This window comes from Diorhabda sublineata, chromosome X (assembly GCF_026230105.1).
Source record: "Diorhabda sublineata isolate icDioSubl1.1 chromosome X, icDioSubl1.1, whole genome shotgun sequence".
In the NCBI taxonomy this organism is placed as follows: domain Eukaryota; kingdom Metazoa; phylum Arthropoda; class Insecta; order Coleoptera; family Chrysomelidae; genus Diorhabda; species Diorhabda sublineata.
In genome coordinates this window covers 5866138-5887795 of record NC_079485.1, presented here as the reverse complement: position 1 = coordinate 5887795, position 21658 = coordinate 5866138, and the positions used below count along the sequence as shown (strand labels likewise).

Genomic DNA, 21658 nt, shown 5'->3' with positions numbered 1-21658 from the left:
AGTTTCACTAAATTATAGGCAAACTGCAGTACAATTCGTTCAAATTATCGCTAGATATTTCAGAAAAAGAAGAAATATTTTGACATCTACTTTTCTGAATTTTTGATAAATATTTTACTGAAATTAATGGCAAGGCTAACGTGATGAACATAGTAAATGTTAAAAGTAAAGAAATAAATTTTTAAATAATTTACTGTCTCTTAAAACTTGTTAACTTGTAACATTATGCTAGCATCATACTTTGTGACTATGGTCAAGTATAACCAAAAAAGTTAACATCTTGGATGCAGACTGATAAGTGTAAGTTGCATTTTCTAACAATGGGCTTTTATTTGCTTACGTAGTTCCCTAAGGTTGTAAATATTTACAAAAGCATGATATAGACCTTCAAATGATTACTACAAGTTTGAACTAAGTTTTGATTGGGGTGCTCCTTAGAATTATTTTGATTTTGCTGTTTTACTAAGTTTCCTCCTCTTCCTTGTCTGATTACCTCCTTCACTAAGCTCTCTTTCCTCCCTTGGCTGATTTTCCTTTTCACTAAGCTACCACCCTTCCTTTATCTAAGACTTCTCAATAAATGTATGTTAGGGGAATGGTATTAGCTTTTACTATTTGCTAAATGTAATTTTTTATTTGTAAAATGTATAAGCAATAGTCATTAGTCATAACATCGTATTGGTAATTTTTATTAATTTCATGATAAAATCATAAACAGATGTTTCGTTTATTGACATTGCTGAGAAAACACTGAACGTTGAAATCCAAACGAGTTGAAAGTTCTTCATTAGGCACAACATGATCAACAATATAATTTTCATTTCACTAACAATGAGAAGCTACTTATGATTTTGTATTTACTTGAAATGGATCCAGTAATTAATCGATTGTTCTCATTGTCAGGATCTACAATTTATCCAACTTTTTCCCCATTATCTCATAGGATTACTCCATTTTAGAAATTTTCTGTTAAAGGGAGATCTTTTGATAATAAAAACGAAATTGACTATTAGCTGAGTGTTTAGTTTGTTATAGTATATTGAGAATTTGTTGAACAATTACATCCTGGAAAACATGTTTGAAAACCATTTTCTAAATAATCAAAACAAACATTAATAAACCATTAGTTTTTACATTTTTATGATGTTAAGAATCTCATGCATTTATTTTTTATTATAATATAGATTAATCAAATTTGTTCTTCTATATATTCAAAATAAATTCTAAATCATTGACCTACTTTCAATATACTTTCTTTTTTAAGAGCAATATAATGGCATTTTTTAAATCAAGTATAAGCTATAATTTGTCTTGAATATAGTAGTTCACAATTTATTTATGTATTGAAATTTCATTCTAATAGTTAACCTAAATCAAACAAATTCTTCAACTATTTAGCAACATTTATTGAAACCAATAAATAACACGATAATTTATTCACAGCACAATGTCTTGAATTATTTTAACTCCCTCTTCTTAATTCATTCTAACTTATTTTCTTCAGGAGAGGGGTCTTCTTTTTCTTTCTTCAATTCTGAACATTCTCTCCCAATGTCTTCATCAACATCGTCTTGAATTTGGCCCTCACCCGCATCAAATTTTCTTCCAAGTATAGGTCTTGGCTTTGTTTCCAGAATAGGTTCTGGTGCGCAAGTATCAGCAAGTTCTGTTGACTTTTCTGGTGGACTGGAACCTTGAGGTTTCGTGGGATTTTGATCAGTGGTGGTTTCAATTGGCGCCTCTGCATTTTTTGTGGTTGTATTCCTCGAAGATCGAGGAATAAATATTGGTGCATTTGGATTTAAATCAGATTGCATTGAATGTTTTTTGCTAGATATTTTTGCCCAGAAAAAATTCTGTATTTAAGTCAAAATGACGTTTCTAAAACTTTGACATATATTGCTGATCAGGTTAACCTATTTGTATAAACCAGGCTTCTCATTACACTTTCCAGATGTTTTGATTCACTAAAGCTATTTTTTTGACCAATCATCATCAACCTTACATCAAAAATGTCTGATACTAACAATTTGCGTATTCCTTGAATAGGAATTTAAGCATCATAGAATATTACTTTGTATAATTTGAGTTTTATGAAGTGTGAAAATATATAATATTTTTTCCAAAATTTAAATATATTATTTAAATATAATATAATTCCATTAAATAATAACATTGCATTAAACTGACTGAAAAATATTATTAAACAGCTGAAAATGGGGTCAGGATTTGCTGATTCATTTTCTCTTTGATAATTTTAATTTGAGATGAAACTTTTATAATTCTGAAACAATATCATATTTATCTTAAAAAATCTTTAACTGTATGCCCTGTTTAAACACATCAGTCTTTAAAAGATCTCAATATGATTTTTGATGCTTTAGTAAGGGGAATAACTTTTAATTCCATATCTAAAAGTATTTATTGTATAAAAATTATATTTTCTGTTGAAATGATGAAACACTGACTGTTAAATATTATCAGGTAGCGAAAAGACATGTAATTAAAAAGTTTCCTCATATTTCAGAGAATTAAGACTTTTCCTGTACCTTTTGATTCATCAAATTGTCTCCTAACATGAAACAAATATTAAAATATTCAGTTTATACATTTTTCTGTATTCTAAATTGGGTGGGAATAGATAAAAAGCATATATTGTATACCACAAAGTTTGTATTGTGAGTCCATTGTATGTTTTGTTGATACATTTAAAGCTGACTGTTACATATTATCAAATAGCAATGAGACATCTATAGATAGTACATTGAGGGTGCAGTGGATCTTTCTCATGATTTGAACGTGAGTAGCTACCCAAATATTTTTCTGTCACTTGAGTGCAGATCATTTTCTACATGACACAGATATCAAAATATTCAGTCGATGCAATTTTTCTGTGTCTTGAATCTGGTAAATCTACTACTGCCTTGTAGAATTTTACCCACCGCTATCTAGCAATTATCATTATTTTAATCAAAAACATAGTAATTATTTATTGTATATATATATATATATATATATATATATATATATATATATATATATATATATATATATATATATATATATATATATATATATATATATATATATACATTAAGATAACCCTAAGAGTCATCAAAAACATGTAAAAGAAGCTTAATCAGCTATGTAATACTATACATTAGATGGTGGTTGATAAATTTGAGTCAGTAAACACTTATATTCCTTACTAAAAGTATAATTTTAGTATTATTTCAAAAAGTATTGGATCGAGATTCTTTTACGATATGCCTATTAAAACCAATAAATAACACAGTGCTGTTCCTGGATTTTAGTGTAAGGAATAACAATTTTATAGACAAATAATTTTAATTTTTAAATACTTAGCTTAGTCTGATTTTTGATAAAAATAATACAACAGAAAGCTAATTATATTTCTTGAAATCCCCAATTTGTTCAAAGATACACCCATCCATTTGTCCTTTCAATGTAATTCTCTTCTAATATTTGAAGCATTTAAGTTATTTTAATGATGAGGTTTTAGTATCTCTAATCAAGGTAAATCACTAACTTCCTGTTTTTTTTACAGTAAGATGGTTGGTGAATGCACTCGAATGATTACTGAGTGTTTTTAACTAAAAAATCACAAGCAAAAATGTGTGAGCTGGACCCTGTTGCAACAATCATGCCAACCTTATCGACTTGTGATCTAGCAACAATTCACGATGTCCCACTCCATCATAATCCAAAAAACTAGCGAACACAACCTTCACATTTGACCAAACTCCATATATTTCTTGTTTCCAGTTTGTACAGTCAGTTCCATAGGGATGATTGGGTGTCGATTAAACTTGAAAGTAAGTCAAGAAAAAAATAATTGAGATAAATACATGAATAGAAACTATTTTTGATTTACCATCCTAATTGTGGTCTATATCATCCTATGTATGTATATTAGGGGACCATGTACACCAAGACTCAAACTATCCATTGTGTCCCTCTTTCTTGCTGCGATACTGGAGAGCCCAGTGGTTACAGCTGATATATTAATCCCACTTCTTTCAGGAAGTTCAGAATGTGGAATAGATGTAGCTGCTATAGATCTTCGTCATCTATTTAATACGCTACCAGGTGTAGTGCTGTGGAGCTCCATAGTGTCTCAATCTTCAAGAGAATGTGGATAGAGGCTTCATCCTCTTTGCAACAGAATGTGAAGACTGCATTATCTGCTAACTCTAACGCTTCAGGTGTCCATTGAAGCGAAAGTGCACCGATAGAATTCCCGTTAGTATTCATTTGTTGTTCTTACTTATGCTAATACATTCAGCAGATCTTTGTTTATTTTTTCCCAGGAGTTTTTACTGTTTCAGCCCCTGTAGATTATGCCAGTAATTGGGTTTACCCCAATCTACCTTTTTTCCATTATTTTTTTCTATTGTTCTGTATATGATATTACAGAAGAGTTCAGGTCCTATCAATGGTTTGTCTGCCCCTACTATAGCGAATCTATCAGCTATTTCCTTTCCCTTCACTCCGATATGTCCCTGAAACTATTGCAGGGTAAATTTATTTTTCTTGCCTAGCTCATTTAACTTGTCCAGGCATTCCCAAACTAGTTTGGATTCTATGATATTGGAGCTGCTTGAGATAATTCCTCTCTAGATTGAACTGGATATATTTTTCTATTGCATAAAATTCTGCTTGAAAAATACTTGGTGTGTTGCCCAGGCTTTCAGAGTATTTGGTTCTGGGCCAGTACACTTCTATTCCAGTTCTGTTTGCTGTTTTATAGTCATCCTTGTACCATTTGATGGTATTTTTGTTCATTTCTCTTATGGTGTTTTGATCCCACTTGCTTCCACAGCTTAGTATTGAGGTTGATTTCTTTCTTATTATTCTCTTTATCATTCTAATTTTGGTCTTTATCAAAATATTCACAAATTGTTTCTATTAAAAGGACCAAGATATTTATGAATATCAAATAAAAATCGTTAGCATTCATTTGAAATTTTTTTTTAGATATATGAGGTGTATCCAATATGTTTTTATATATATAGAGTTTCTATTACCAACTGAAATTTTACACCATATAGATTCATTAAATGTTTCATATTTTTATCAACTTTTTAAAAATTAGTTCAAAGAAAATACAAGAAATCAATAATACGATATAATTTTTATTGCTGTTCCAAAATTACAGTGATGAATAATCTACATTTAATTTAATATATGTAGTCATATAGACTTCCTAATTACGTTTGGGAGCCTTTTTAATGCTTCGAGGAACTGGAAACTTATCTTGCATTTGTCTCGCTTTCTCTTCATCTGAAACAGTAGCCGAAGGAAAAAACTTCACTGGTTCTGGGAATGGATTAGCCAGTTTAGACGTTTTTAATGGTAATACTACACTCCGTCTCGTAGATGAAGGGGTAAATGGACTGATCTGTTTACCAGTTGGGAATTCTGGCAAAACATTCTTAACTGCTTCTTGTTGCTTCTTATCTTGTTCAGTTTCCTTATTATCAGCAACAGATTCGTTTTTGACTGCTTCATTACCAAAAACAAACTTTTGTTTCGGTAGAACGTGCTCCCTACAAACATTGTACCTTATGGATGTTGCATCTTGTTTCTTTATTTTTTCTTTTCCTGCTGCTTGGATCAATGGTGTATTTATTTTGGTGCTAACGTACCTCCACTTATTAATTTTGATGAAAGAGCTAATATTTCTGAACATTTTTACAGAATCTTTTCTCTTTCAAATAATATAATGAACTTCACTCAAATTTTTTCAAATGAAATGTTTTTTGTCAAACTTCATCGTTTCTAAGGAAACGGATTGGGATCCAAAAATCTACCTTGTTCAGATCAATCACCAGCGCACATCAAATCTCGTGAAAGATGGTTCGTAAATCATAGATCTAAAGTTAATCATAAACTTGCTCTACTTTGGACAGTTGACATAGGTCCCCTGTAATATAAATGTCAAATATTGTTTACATAACAAACCAATATAAAGAGTAAAAGAAAATCTTAAAGAAACTTTTCAAGCAAACCTTTAAGGAAGTTTTTAAATAATTATAATACGAAGAAAATACTCAGAGGATATCATCTTAATAACTAGGTAAATTCTAAACATACGAAGGAAATATTTTTTTCTTTGTTTGCAAATTTACTTCAGATCTTGAAGCAGATAACATTGATTAATGGTTTACTTAGTTAATTGTGTATGGTTAAATTTGGAATGTCCACTAACATTCGCAAAGTTTTGTAATGAAATGACTGAAAATTTTTTTGTATTTGGAGGCTTGCTCCATTTCCAGAGCTGTATTCCATATGTCCATAGAGGTATGGTTTTGTATATTAGAATTTTACTTTTTATCGTTAGCTATGACATTCTATTTATTAGCTAATACATATTTTTAATTTTTTTGTCTAGCTGTTTTCTGTGGTAAACGTAATTTGATTCGATTTATTTGTGTTTACTTGTTTTTTTCATTTTTCACACCACGATTCCAGGGGTATTGAATAGTTTTTTTAAGATTTTCAGATGCTTCAGTTCGATTTTTATATGGTGAAATTAATGTTGTATCATCTACAAACGTTGCTGTGAGTGTTTTAGGAGTGGATGGTATATCAGCTCTAAAAAGTAGATACAAGAAGGGCCTCAGAACACTGCCTTGGGGGTACATCTAAATTTATTTCATGATAATCTGATAGTTTTGCTTGAATTTAACTCTATCTATCTTCTAGGTATGATTTGAGGTTAATATACTTGATAGTGCAGGTGTTATTTAATTTTGTACAGAGGTCCTTCATGCCATACTTTATCGCATACTTTTATGTCCAAGAAAACTGCAGAGCACATTTCCTTCTATTCTAGGCTTATCTTGATTCTATTCACATTGCTGCATTGTTGTGCATTCCTTTCCCAAACCAAATTGATAGTCTGGTATAAGCTCTTCAATAGGAGTCACTGTATTATTCTGTCCAATAATAACCATTCGAAGACTTTGGATATTATAGAAAGGAGACCCTTTGGCTTGTGAGGGCTCGTTTTGGTTGGAAGTTTTCCGTGTTTATTTATCATTATATGTGTGTGAGCTTCCACTGGATAGGATAGTAATATAACCTTAACATGCTTTTGAATTAAATAGTTAATAATATTATTGATATTCTAGGAAGGTTCTTTTGAACCACAATGACAAAGGAAATATGAAATGATCTGCAAGTCAAAACTGAAGATCGATGAAAGTAGAAAATCTAGATATGTAAAAAATTTGTTAAATAAGAGATATCAAAAAGGAGATAATAAAACTGATACCGTTGAAATATAAAATTAAAAGAGGAAAACCCCAAATGAGATCAGCAAATGAACGTAAAGATAGAATTGAAAAATTGAACCCTTTATATAACCCTATAGCTTAGCTCAAGTGTTGACATCGAAATTTTCGAATTGGTACAATGTACAAGTCTGTAGATAAGAAGAGAGCAGTGGAAAAAATATCAGAAATTTCTTTTATAAGAAAATTATTGTAATTGCAGGTTAATGCAACATAATATAACAAATATACCTGTAAACATGGCCTGTGTTTTTATGAAGTGTGTTAACCAGTGCACATTTTGAATTAATTTTATCTTTATAACCTAGAATCAATAGATTCAGTGCAAAAAATCCATTTACTGTTTTCCACTCTCAATAAATGTAGTTTACTGAAAATCATGATGTTAATGTTTCATAGCCTTTCAAAAAGAACATTAAATTATTTTGAAAATATTTGTAGATAAATGAATTAGTAAAATATTTTATTGCATTTCCATCTACAATTGTGTGAACTGACCATCGCCTACAGGGAAGGAAAAGCTTATAGGGAAAAAGTCAATAGGAGAACACATTATAGTGGGGCCCTGGACGTGGTGAAAGCTAACTACTCTCAAGACGCCTCAACTATGAAACAAAACTAGAAGATCGACTGGCTTGGCTCATTCTGTCTTGTAAAGAAAAACCTGGGCCTATGTTTCGAGGTGTCAGCTTAATATTGGTACATATTGTTATCAATTACATCAACCAGACTAAAGCCAAAAAGGTCATCCATTAAAGCTATTTTCCAAACAGCCTGTCCCATAAAACACAGAAAAAACTGTCGTGTATCGGCATTCGAAACAACTTCCCAGCTAAAGAATACTCAAGTCCACTGATACAAGCAAAAACTATGTGGAAGAAGTAAGATTGATTATGCTAGCAGCGAGGCTTTAAAAGTTAAGAGACTTCATTATTGATTAATCGACTGGGAACAGTAAAACTAGCCAAAGACGATAAAACCGCAGCTCCAAAGACTGCGCCGAGCTCTATAGGTGAGTACGCACGAGCTAACTACTAACCTAAACAGAAATGATAGCCATTTGATGCCTTCAAATAAATCTCTATCACACTAAGGCCGCAACTATGTGGCCACTTGTAGATTTATAAGATAAAATATTGGCGTCCTCTTTATCCATGAATCCTGGGTTCTAGATAATGAAATCAAAGGCATTTCTAATAATCAAAAAAAATATTGATTATTTTCCTATTTCTAGGTTTATACAATGCGACGTCGCAGCAGTAAAAATTGACGCGTATCTGCAATGAAAAAGGTCGGGGTAGTAATTGCTACAACCTACCACCATGTAAAAGATGTGTAACCACTGGAAACTGTCTCTACCTTCATAAACTATTGCAAACATCACAATCTACAATATATCTTAGGTTGTGACAACAACGCGTACATAAAAGCTGGGCGAGCACAAACATCAACAAAAGAGGTGAGAATCTTTTTAATGATTGAATTACAGAAGAAGTAACAGTTGCAAATGTAAGTAGCCAACCAACCTTCTATAAGGCAATTAGAGATAAAGTCTTAGATCTCACTCTTGTAAGTCAGCACTACAACATAAAATCGGCCATTGGCATGTCTTTCCGACCATATGTACATTCGTTTCGATCTTGAAGCAAATGTCTAGCAATAAACAAAAAAGAAAAATATGAGGCGCACGAACTGGGACCAATATCTCGACCTTCTCAGAGTCGATGAGGAACACCCAAGAGAGTTTGTAGTAAACACTACTAAGAAATTGAACCTAGTATGCAAAGAAAATACTCAACAAAAATTCTCAAAACCAACCGAGATGTGCCCTGATGGAATCACTACCTGGCACGTTTGAGACAAATGGCCAGATCTCTTTATTACAGATTTTCTATCTCCAGGAAAATGAAGACTGCGTATAGGGTACCAACCAAGGAATACTTCAAAGATATGCGTGACCTCTACGAAGCCGTGGATACACCAACCGTCACTAGAGTACAGAAAGGAATGGTTAGGTATGAAACAGTCTCGCTACTCTTAGATACTCTTTTTCCAGGCTCTAATGTTATAGAAGGAAGCCAGAAGGTTGAAAAGCCAAAGCAGGACTCGTAAGATCGTTTCCCAAACCTTTACTACAGAAAGTATCACATGGGCTATAAAATGTACCCTATTCTACTCCAAAAAGGACTACCAATCTTTATAAGAAGGCTTATAGTGCTTTTTCGTGCTAGCTTCACATGAAGTTACATAACTGAGTCCTGGAAAGATGTTAGAGTTAGCTTCATCCCCAAATCAGAGAGAATACCTAGCTCAGAAGCTAAATTGTAAAGTCCGGTCAGTCTATTTTCCTTCCTTCTGAAAACGATGGAGAAAAATTATTGATTCCTACATCAGAGAGAACTGATTACAAAGATACCTACAATTTGCATTCCAAAATGGTAAGTCGACTGCTTCTGACCTGTATAATCTAACCAGGAACCTGAAAAAAGCCATGGATTATAAAGAGATAGCGCCATATGCCATAGATATTAATGATGTCATCTCCAACACACTAAGACATTCCATCCATCAGGGTAAGACGAGGAGTTGAATCAGTTATCCTGGCGATAATTGTGCTGGATCAGCTGGATGATTCTGTATTGGATCAAATGCAATCTGCCTTATCAGTCGTTCAGAGTTGGAGTTTAAATGAAGTTCTGAACATAAACCTCTTTCACTTTAAAACTTTAAGTTGTTCAACTATGGAAATAAATGTGAAATTTAGTTGATTAATATACAGGGTACCAATTTGAATATGTACCAATCACTGTGGTTTGGTCTCTAAAGAGACTCAAACGTATGCAAAACCCCGTTATTTGGGAGGTAGTTTGTGAGTTGATTTTACACAATCTTGAAACGAAAGGGGGCTGAGTGATACCTCACTATTTTAAGTACCTTTTCAAAAAAGAAAATACTTGATTTTACTTTTTAGTACTCTTGGAGAAATCAATAAAACAATATATATTTTATGTCACAAGTGTTTTGTAATAAAATTAGTTTATTTTATTAAATTTTCAAAATGTCGATTATTTTCTAAACAGTGATAAAGTCTACTCTCATTCTCTGAACTACTGAGCTTTCTGTATGTTTCTGTTATTCTTCTCTTCAAATCTTGTGTGATAAACAATCAATTTTACATGCCCTCGTAGGAAAAATGACCAAGAGCAATTGCAAGAACAAGTTACGTGATACGGATGACATGCTTCTACACGAAGGATTTAGTTTAAGCCTTGAAGAAAGTACTTAGGATAGAAATAAGATTTAAGGTAAATATGAACACGAAGTTCAAAAACGTGTTTCAGTTGCTCCTTTTGCAAAAATGAGAAAAAGTAAGAAATAAGTTTTAAATGTTTCCAACAAAAATCATTTCTTAGAAAACCGTGCTAGTGAAATATCTCTTACATATGTAATACTGCTGAACGCAAGGCGAATAGTTCTGGAACTGCGGATACGCAGTTTTCCTGGCGATAATTGTGCGGGGTAAGCATAATGATACTGTATTGATACAAATGCAATCTGCCCTAAAAATCGTTCAGAAATGGTGTGTCAATGAAGGTCTTGACATAAACCCCTCAAAGACCTAGTTCCATTCTCTATGAGGAACAAATACGTTCCAAACACCCTCAGAATGAGCAGGGTCGAACTAGCCCTCAAGTGAGATATAAGATATCTCCTAGTGATCCTCATTCGGAGACTGACATGGAGATAACATCTTCAAGTAAGCTGTAAGGCACGAAGTGTTTTATACATTTCTGCAAAATGGTTGGAGAAACATGGGGCTTGAAAATCAAAATGATAAAATGGATGTATAAATAGAATATTTTTGTTGTTATTAAACTGGTTAAGATGATCTTATATGGATTCAATGATTCTCATAACTGTTTACCACTTTTTATCGAAGAAAACAAGTTTAAACTTGTGTTATTATTTCATAACACAGGTTCTCAACGGTTACGGAACATTTGGACATTATAAATATTTAAAAATCAAGGACAAACTATATGTGTAAATTTAGTTCTGTAGTAAATTATGTCGAACACACTTCCTTTCACTATTAAATTTTGGACACACAGTTGCACTAGGTTGTAGGCTAACCACGGAAGCAAGGCCGAGCCGTGTCGGGGGTGCAAGGGGTGCATGGCACCCGGGCGGCAAAAGGCAAAATGTCTCTAAAAAAATATAACAGAACCCCATCATGCAAAAAATATTTAGTCGCAAAGCTTAAAGTGCATTTCGTTGATAAATAGGTAATAATAAAGAATAAGCCGCTTGCTGCAAAAACTATCCGGCTAAATTTACCTCATATCTCGCCTCACTAATCAAATTTCGACTAAGTACGCTAATAGGGCGGCATATATTGTTCTTGCACCCGAGCAGCGGATACCCTAGGCTCGGCCCTGCACGGAAAACTTGAGATTGGGCAGATTCTTGAAAGCTGAGTCATGGAAAATTGATTCAAATCTCGCATGAGATATATTTGTACAGGAAAGCAAAATTGTTTGCAACTGTCCATAGTTACCACTAAGGTGTTGCTGACAATCCTGATTGTGTAAATGCGTAAATACTGACCAGGCGTACCTGAAAGTGAACTTTTCCTTCTTTTAAAACTGAATAAGTGAAATACAATAGTTTAAGGGGGTGAATTAGGAACCATATTCTTCTAAATTAATTCTAGTTCTTATGGACAATAAATTTCTTCTCACCATCCAACCCAATTTAATGATAAAATTATTATTGTTAATTGTTATTTGAAGGTGCTCCTGTAATCATAGCTTTTGATTTATTTATTTATTTTAACGTGAAAGTAACTGTACTAGTTACATTTGTACCCAAATATTGAATAATATATTTAATTAAGGGCGAAAATAATGTTTTACAACAATTTTAATTTATTAATTACATTATATACTTCTTCCAGGGAATTACCCTGCATTATAAATATATATATATATATATATATATATATATATATATATATATATATATATATATATATATATATATATATATATATATATATATGTATTACAGTGATTAAATTCTTATTGAATTATTTCTCTTTTTCAGTTCCATTCATAATTCCTTCTTCATCAGCAATTAAAAGATTTAGAAAAGTAATAAATAATATTTTCGTTTTTTATGGCTCAGTACAACTTGAGATATACTAGGTACTATTATTACTACACTATTTATTTTCATTCAAGATTTATCTGTTTCCTCTCTGGGTGTACTATAATATCAATTTGCAAGACCACTACAGTGCAATTACTCAACATTGTTGATTTATGAAATCAATATAAATCAGCATGTAACTCATTAAATTTATTCAAATGATATTGATAAAATTGCAATATTTTGAACTCAATATTATATGTAGTTTTCAATTTGATGGTTGTTGTTAATAAAACTAAAAACAATTAGAACGATTTATTTAACTGAAATGTAGAAAAACTACATCTGAAAATTGAAACTATCAAAAAATAACAAGAATTCAAAAACTTCTTCAAAACTGTACGTGTTTAACCGTCTCCTTGTCCCGCGATATCGTCTTTTTTGGTGTGAACTTTCTGAATGTCCTTGCATAACATGGGTCTCAAAAGCAAATTCATTACCACCTCATCAATTACAACAATTGTTTCGAATATTTGCTCTTCAATTGCTGTATCAAATTTGAAATTTAGAGGATTTGCATTAAAACCGCAGGCTCCTTGGGTATCTTGGACATCACTCCAATATTCTAAACCTCCTATAATAGGTGGATACAAGTCAATTTGATCTCTGTCTAATATGTAATTAGATAAATAATTCAAAAATGTTTTTTCCTTTGGCGACAATTTGCACCAATTCAAAAATAATCCCCGGAGCACTGGGCCTAGAAACAATTACAAAATGTTAGAATTTTATGAGAAAATAGATTGATCGCAATATATCATATACAATTTATTTTATATACTTACACTTGTGTATTGTATAAACAATATTTTGATACACTTGGGAATAGAATTCTTCGTCCGTATCATCGCTGGCTACATAGCTCTCTTCACTGTGTTCATCCATTTTTTGTCTGTATTTCAAAGCTCGTTCTCGTTTTCAAAAATTCTGACAGTTATAAATTTGACAAGTTTACTTGAAAAATTATAAGACGTGCTTTTTTTCTAAGGGAGGTTCACATGTTGAATACCAAACTAATTTGATCCAATTAAATTATTAATTTATATTAATAAATCTTTAACTGGCTAAGGTTTATCTAACGTTCACATAATATTCTGTGTAATATTTTATTTCACTAATTATTGTTATAGCATTTTAAAATATAGTTTATTTAAATAAATATTCATTAATATTTATTAATTATGTCTTTTAGGCAATGCTTGGAGCGTTTTTCAAGAGTCCACCATCTAAGATTAATAGTATTAGTTTCTGATGTTTTTATTTGATAAAGTTTATATCCAACAATTCCGTCATTATCTATTCATGTCAAACACCCTATTTTTTTCTTATTATAAACTCATATATGGGAACCAATATAAACCAAATAAAACTATGTCTTCAATTCATTATGATATTTTGTTTGAATAATTCTCATGAAAATAGCGAATTACGTTTATAATATTTGTGCTGTTTTCATACCTTTACAATCTTTTCAACTTCTTTTAAAAGAAAAAGAAAATACTTGAATCACATATATTAGAAGAGTATGAACTAATCTTGAAATTGATAATTTGTTCTTTACTGTGTACTTCTTTAACTAGTGCAGGTACTACCATAATTAGTTTCTCTTCTTCAATTTCCAATAAGATAAGAATAACAAGAACAATTTTAGGTGGAATAGTAGATTAATCGCATTTTTTTGGATGTGATTAAGCTTTACAAATCTACTTTATGCAAATGCTATGGATTGTAATATCTTCAAATGATTTCATAAATGTATTTTTTGGTGAAAATTTTCTATTATGATGATGTAATGTCTCTGGAACTTCAGAGCTTATTTTATTGTATTTTCTTTTAAAGTTTTCGTTTAATCCTGTCTATAAGATGATATTTAATTTTTGTTTTGAGTGGATTTCATTATATTTAGAATAATTTAATAGTTACCGCCCAGATAATAAACAAATTCCTTCATATTCTACACGTTTCTTTTTTAAACATAACAATAATTATTATTTATATCACTATTACTGATTAATAAAATCTGAATTCCTAATAAAATTTATCTTCTTGAGGGTTTAAATAAGCATAATCATTTGGTTATTCGAATGGTTGCTGCGTGGAGAGTATGTTTTATTGCAACTACTATAAGTAAAGTAAGTTCAGACGATATATCTAGATCAGCATTTTATTAAATGTTCTACAAATTTGTAAATTCTATTTTAACCGCTCATAACCGAAAACGGGAATAATGAAATTTATTAGTCATCTTAAATTTTCAGTTCTAAAAAGTATTTGTGGCTAACTTTAGAGAATATTAAAAAATTAAACTAATGAAAAAACCACCTCATCTAATTAGTTAGAATTTTTCACTCAAATTAAGCTATGGGGAACCCAATTTTAAGCAATCTTAATTAGTTATAAACAGTCTGGATATTTCATTAAGAAGTTTTAATTCAGTTGAAAAGTAAAGAAAAAATACTAAGGGTTGTATGAAGCAAAGACTTTCTTTAAACAATTATGTACTTATTCAGCATCATTTTAGGTGAATTTAATTAAATTTACTTTGATTATCAAATATCCCGATATTTTTTTCATTTAAATATCGTCATATAAAATTTTGGTAGCATTCGGTGGTAGTTATTTTCACCGCGCTTTACAGGTTTGCAGAAAAAGGCCAAAATAAGCACGTGTTCTTGAATCGACAATTAACCTAAAAATAATAAGTTTATATTATTGCTATAATAGCACATTATAACATAATGAAACGATTATCTGATGAAAGAACAAAAATTCTTTTTGAAAAGTTAGCCAAGTAGTAAGTATATTATAACTATATGTTGTTATCCTAGTGTATCATTATAAGCTGAACATTTTTTTAGTATTGGACCTAATGTGAAACTTCTAGTAGAACGTCCAGATGGGCTATATTGCTTTAGAGAAAAAAAAGATAGAGTATATTATATTTCAGAAAAAATATTGAAGCTAGCTAATACCATTCCTACTGATCACCTAGTATCTGTTGGAACATGTTTTGGAAAATTCACAAAGTCCAACAAATTTAGATTACATGTTACTGCTTTACATTATTTAGCTCCGTATGCTCAGGTAACTAATATGATTTTGTGTTTTTTGATTCCCTATTATTTTGCTCTCTACATAAAGGAAATAACAATATAATTATGTCGGAAGTAGATAGGAAATCTTTAACAAGATCAACATCAATTAATATCTAAATTATTTATTAAAACACATTATCATTGTTATAATTCTAGTTTTTTATACTGAATATTTGGGATGATATAGTTTTTTGATTTCCAATAAATAAGCATCTGTCTAAAATATCAAGAAATTTTTTAAAAAGTTTAAAAGTTAATCAATGGAAACAGCAGAGCATCTCCTCTGTGAATGTCCTGCCCTTTAATTAAAAGGCTTGAAGTACCTTGAAGGAGTAGTACTAGCACCTTGGGAAATTGGACACAACCACAGAAAAATAGCCTCCCTTGGGAGAAGTCTTTGTATTTTGGAAGTAGAACAATGTATATATATCCTCTGCACCTATACGTTGTATGGGTGCAGAGTGGCTGAAAAGTCAAGAGAAATCCCCAAATAATTTCCAGTCTAATCAATATCAGAGCAGTTAAATTTTATAATTTCAATTAATTAAATGATGTCAAAACATGTTTTTTGGGTAAACCTTAAAATCTTCTTTGATTATTGTAAACATGATATGTCACCAAAACTAGATAAAGGAGATAAAATTATATGTTTTATTTCCAGAAATGATTGAAATAGGTGGAATTTTCGGGAGGTGTAACTTCATATATTTTCAAAAACAAAATGTATGACAGATCATGGTTGTACATTGTGTCAATTTTTAATGTTAGACATTTTTTACCACTTAGAATTGCCCTTATGAAATTTTTAACTTGGCCCATTGATAATTATCCCATTTGGAAAAAACTTTAATTCAATTCAATAGTTTAACACTGTTAAACTCTGCTCAAATATTAAAAATGACTGAAACAATATTGAATTATTATAAACTTACAGTATTCAAATTTACATTGGTTGAAAAGCTGCTATATTCCAGTTGTGTAAAAATAACAAAAAGGATTAACTGCAAAGTCTTTTAAGGGAAATTTAGGCAAGATTAAGTTGAATTATTAGCCTCACCTTCAATACATCGCTTACATAATCACAAAAATGCAATTAATAGAATTTTACTATAACCCAAAAAGCGTTGACAAGTTTTTCTATGCTAATGCATGGCAGTTATGTACTTACTGTTTTTACATGAGAAAGTCATATAGGTTTAGCTAGTATTTGTATCATGTGATATTTAGTTTTCAGAGAAAAGGGATTACCAGTTTAAGGTGAAGACATAACAATAAAAAAATAAAGGCATTTTTGATACTTCAATTACAACTTATGTAAATGGTTTTTAGAGTAAAATTTGGTTAAAAGCTTCTGCTGAACAACAGTTCCTGTATGGAAATCATGTAGCAAAATCAGGATTGGGACGAATAAGTGAAAATACAGAAAAGTACCAAGGAGTAGTTGTTTATAGTATGTCAGATTTACCATTAGGATTTGGGGTAGCTGCTAGATCAACTGCAGAGTGTAAGCATGCTGAACCTCTAGCTAGTGTTTGTTTCCATCAAGCAGATATTGGTGAATATATAAGATCAGAAGAGGACCTGTTGTAGAAATATGAACTAAATTACTTTTTGTATCAATAAAATAAACTGAATTATTTTTTTTACCAATAAAGCCAATGTAAGGATAACATGTATATAAATTTTATATGCCACTTAGTTTTTAGAGATAGTAATGTGTGGTGATCAAAATTACTGACAGATATAATGAAAGTGTGTGTTCGCATAGTGACAGTGTAAAGTGTGTCTTGAAACTTCACGAAATGAAATTACGGTGAAAAACCTAAATTATTAAGTAATTGTAACAATTGTAGACAATCTAAAGAACCTTTTAGTGGAAATTAGGAAGGTTGACTATTCATCTATATGTAATTGCAGCTTTATTATGTCTTGTACACAGAACTTCTAGATGTACATGTGTTCCTTACAGAGCTGTGTTTAAGAGTGGGTGTGCCTAAGCTTAAAAAGACTTTCTGAAAAAATCCAACCTTTCCAATAACAGTGAAGGTCATCAACTTGTGTGAATGATTCTGATCAAATAGAATTTGATTAAGCAAATGAGGAGACAATTAAAATAATCAACTACTCAAGTTTATGTTTACCAATATTATAATTCACGACTACAATTGTGTTTCAATTAAAATTGTTACCTAGATATGGGTGAACCTACACCTGTGCAAAGAGAAAGAAAATGCCATATACAATTAACGGCTAGAGTAATCAGATGGCTTGTAAATGATCTAGATCAATGGCTTTTATGAGGTATCGCCCGTTAGTGGAAAACAACTCACCCCTGTCGCCCCCCTTCTCTTAGTACGATATGCATATTTAAATGTAAGAAACTTGTAAAAATAATAGACTGAATTATTCTGTTAAATGATTTATTACTATATACAACAAATAATTAACCAATGTAGATGTATCCAGAATTCTTCCTCTCATCAGTCTCATCTCATGAGTTTGAGCTCAATTTAAAATTTTGGGTATCTTGTAAACCTGGTAAAGAAACAAATTTTTGATAGTTATTTCAAATTAAATGAAGAGTGTAATAATTTGGTGGTTTTGTGGGTATTTTTAAGGCTGTACTGTATTTCGAGTAAAAATTGAAAAAATCTGTTCTATCAAAAAACTGCTTTTACGATTTTGATGAAATTTAAGTCTTTTTGGCCCCGAAATAAATTACACCCCCAAATAGTACAGTCCAAAGTATTTTTTCTTTTAGCTACTCATGCTACTAAAACCTAAACTTAATCTGTAGATTGTGGAATAAGAGTAGAAAAGTTGCGTCATAGAATTCGCTACCAATTTTACAAAATGTTTATAATTTCAATTTAATTTATTTAACTTTTTAATGGCTCCCTTGCACAGTCCACGAAGACTGCAGTCAAAGTTTGAATATCCGGCTGTATGTTGGTCAGGTGAAGGTGCAAACCTTCAATTAGTTCCTTTGTTTTGTGAGGGGCTGGACGACAGAGCTGAGTACTTTTTCCACTAAATATGTGGATGGAAATGAGATTACAAGGGATTCAATCATTTCCCACAGTTTTGGATAAGAGTCCATGAGATTTACCCAGGCTTACCAAAATATGTTCAAGGGTGTCCACCGCGTCAAACGAAAGTGGATCAAACACTCAATCTGGAATTTGAAGATTGACAATATCTTCAAATCTTGATTCCATGTGACATTTTAGCTTGTCAAGGTGGTCCGTGAAAGTGAAGATGAGGTCATCTTGAAGATGGAGATATTCTGAGCATTTTTGTAAGGATGGAAACTGACACAGTTCACCACGACCTATATTACCTTTGAAAATGGTAAACTTGGCAACGAACGAACTGATAAGTCCTTTTGCTTTGATAAGATTCATCTTATTTCCTTGCAGCTTCATGCAGGTATGCAATCTAGAATCTGCTCTCAATGCTTGACTCAATTCAGTGAGTCGAGAAACGCAGTCACTGTTTCGAACAATTCAAAAAATCACCGCAAACAATTTCATTTTGAAAGCCACCTCACGGCCGTGTGAAGAAGCAGCCGCTCAAATTCCTCATCATTTTCGTGACATAGTTGTCGGAAAAGACAATCATTCAGGACACTGGCTTTTATCTTATTTACGCATTAATTACTAGTTGAAGGGTTTCATGCAATATACCACTTAATTTTTTGCTGCTAAGTGTTTGCGATGGATAACGCAGTGTATAATGATAACGCCTGGAACTTCTTTCTTCGGGTAGGCCAGAAACTCAGACATGGCATGAGCTCCGTCTGTAGCGCCGGCGCTTACGTTTGATAGGGGAATATCCTTTTTCTCAAAATACTCTTTTAATACATTAAAAATGGATAACCCCTGCGCATCAGTGATCAAACTTCTTGCTAACATTTCCTCAGTAATTTCCTTCTGCTCATTGATGAATCTCACATAGGCCAACAAAATTGCTTTGTTAACAATTACAATAGATTCATCTATATGTAAAGTAAATTTCCTTTTTTTTAGCATGTCTGTAAGTTTTGATTCGACGTCTGCAGCCATTTCATCAATTCGCCTGGAAACAGTATTGTTATTTAAAGGCACCGATTGGCTTATTTTGTTACTAGAACCCTCGCCTAACATATTTTCAACAATTTTTTTGCAGCAGGTAAAACAAGAGTTTCGCCAATCTTGTGAAGTTTACACGTTTAGCGATCAATAATGCTACCTCGTAAGAAGCAAGAAGACCTTTGTCAACATCGGTTACTCGTTTTTTAAATAGTTCACTTAAATCGGCACCTTTTTCTGCTTTAGCTTTGAGCTCTTGAAAATAGCTGACGTCTTTTGTCTCTATTCATTTTGTCACTGTGTACTATTGATAAATGTTCTTTCATCCGCGAAGGTAAATGTTTTATCACACAAAAGACAATGTGGAAACTGCACATTTTTTGGTAATACAATAAAACCGTATTTCAAATACTCAGCTGAGCTACTTTTTCTTCGAATCCATCATGCGCGGTTTTCCGTGCTTCAAAACTAACGAACGAATACTATACAGATACGCACAATGTAGTCACTGGCGTAGCCTACTAAAGACATAGAAGACGTATGACAAACTGGAGTGAGTGTTGTGATTGACACGAAGTCTAGATGTGTACGCACTAACAACAACACACCCGCAACACTAACCTGTGATGGTGGTGCCAGTGGAGGGGGTAGCGCTGTGACCTTGCCAGCTAAAATTAGCCGGTGACTCAACTACTTCGCGCCAATTCCCTTACCGGCGCGTGACCAACGAGCCCTGAGGAATTACGCAACTCTATCACTCTATCCTGCACACTTGCATATTTTTTTGCCCATAATTTTCTTTAAAAAGAGTGAATTTGTTTTTAAAACGCTACCTTGTTTCTACTCTACAGGAAAGTTACGTTAATTTTTTCTACCTTTTCATACTGATCGCCCCCAGGTTAGGAACCACTGATCTAGATAATAGTAATATATATCCAATGCTTTATAATTTCTAATTCACTTCTCAATAATATTAAGTATTATTTATTAGGGTGATTTAATGTTCGAGATGTTTCCATCCATCTCCGCAGAACCTGCCTTGCGAGCAGACTACTGATGGATGTAATAGAGATATTTTTGGCTGCACCAAGAATCAGCCTTGTAACAAGGTACTCAAACGAACTGAACCTCACTCGCCATCTCTTGTAGGACTTTTTATGTTCTACCACAAGCGCATAGAGCACTATTTTACTTAAATAGCAGCTCTGCTGTCTATACACATTGAGATTACTGTGTTTCTATGTTGTCAATTAAGTATCGCAAGCCTACATTCAATCACAGCAAATACTTCGACTAGGACATTCTCAAAGTGAGAAAAATTCACTTATTTCGTGTTCTCCGTAGAGGCTTGCTCCGATGAAGCCATCTGGCTTCAATATTTAGTATTTCGGGCTTAAAGTCGCCCGTCCACTATTCTCTCTCAGTGATGTGTGCCTCTAAACCCTTATTGTTAAAAGTCGCAAGACAATTATTACTATTGATAGCCAATTGGAAATATCAGGTCTATAGTGAGACTATTATTCAATTCCTAGATTGTTTTTTATTTTTTTTAAATATCAATAGCTATTTTTTAATAAAAATTGAAACTATTATTTCAAATGCAATTGTAAAAACTTTATTACTATAAAATGTTAGATTAAAACATACATTGTTCTAGTGGAACATCATTTTTTTAATTCTTAAAATAAAGATTTTATAAAAAGCACTTGATAAGTGTTATCCTTACTGTACCAAAAAAATCGACCACTATTGACATGTTTGCTAAATCCTAAGAGCACATAAGATGTGCTACACTTGCCTCCTCCTAAAAGCGGTATTCCACAAAATGGAATATGTAGAATTTTCACATAAAAGTTTATCTGTTATGAGAGCTGTGTTCGAAATGGGTGTTATGTAATAAGCTAAAAAAGTTAATTATTATGGCTTTTGAATCATTAAGCACGCTTTTAAATTTGTAAGGTTC

At 31.9% G+C, this 21658-nt stretch overlaps 2 protein-coding genes across 2 annotated transcripts; one reads left to right on the top strand and one right to left on the bottom strand.

Moving 5' to 3' along the window:
* Window positions 1–76: 76 nt before the first annotated feature.
* LOC130451130 (60S ribosome subunit biogenesis protein NIP7 homolog) lies at window positions 77–17782 on the top strand. The gene is made up of 8 exons (XM_056789949.1): window positions 77–300; window positions 3569–3836; window positions 7158–8331; window positions 8554–8778; window positions 10508–10624; window positions 15169–15324; window positions 15389–15614; window positions 16955–17782. The coding sequence occupies exons 6-8, from the start codon at window positions 15269–15271 to the stop codon at window positions 17213–17215; spliced, it is 543 nt and encodes a 180-aa protein (XP_056645927.1). The 5' UTR covers window positions 77–300; window positions 3569–3836; window positions 7158–8331; window positions 8554–8778; window positions 10508–10624; window positions 15169–15268; the 3' UTR covers window positions 17216–17782.
* A 1532-nt stretch (window positions 17783–19314) lies between these two features.
* Window positions 19315–19770, bottom strand: LOC130451826 (protein FAM200C-like). Its single transcript, XM_056791113.1, has one exon. The coding sequence runs from the start codon at window positions 19768–19770 to the stop codon at window positions 19315–19317; it is 456 nt and encodes a 151-aa protein (XP_056647091.1).
* Window positions 19771–21658: the final 1888 nt, after the last annotated feature.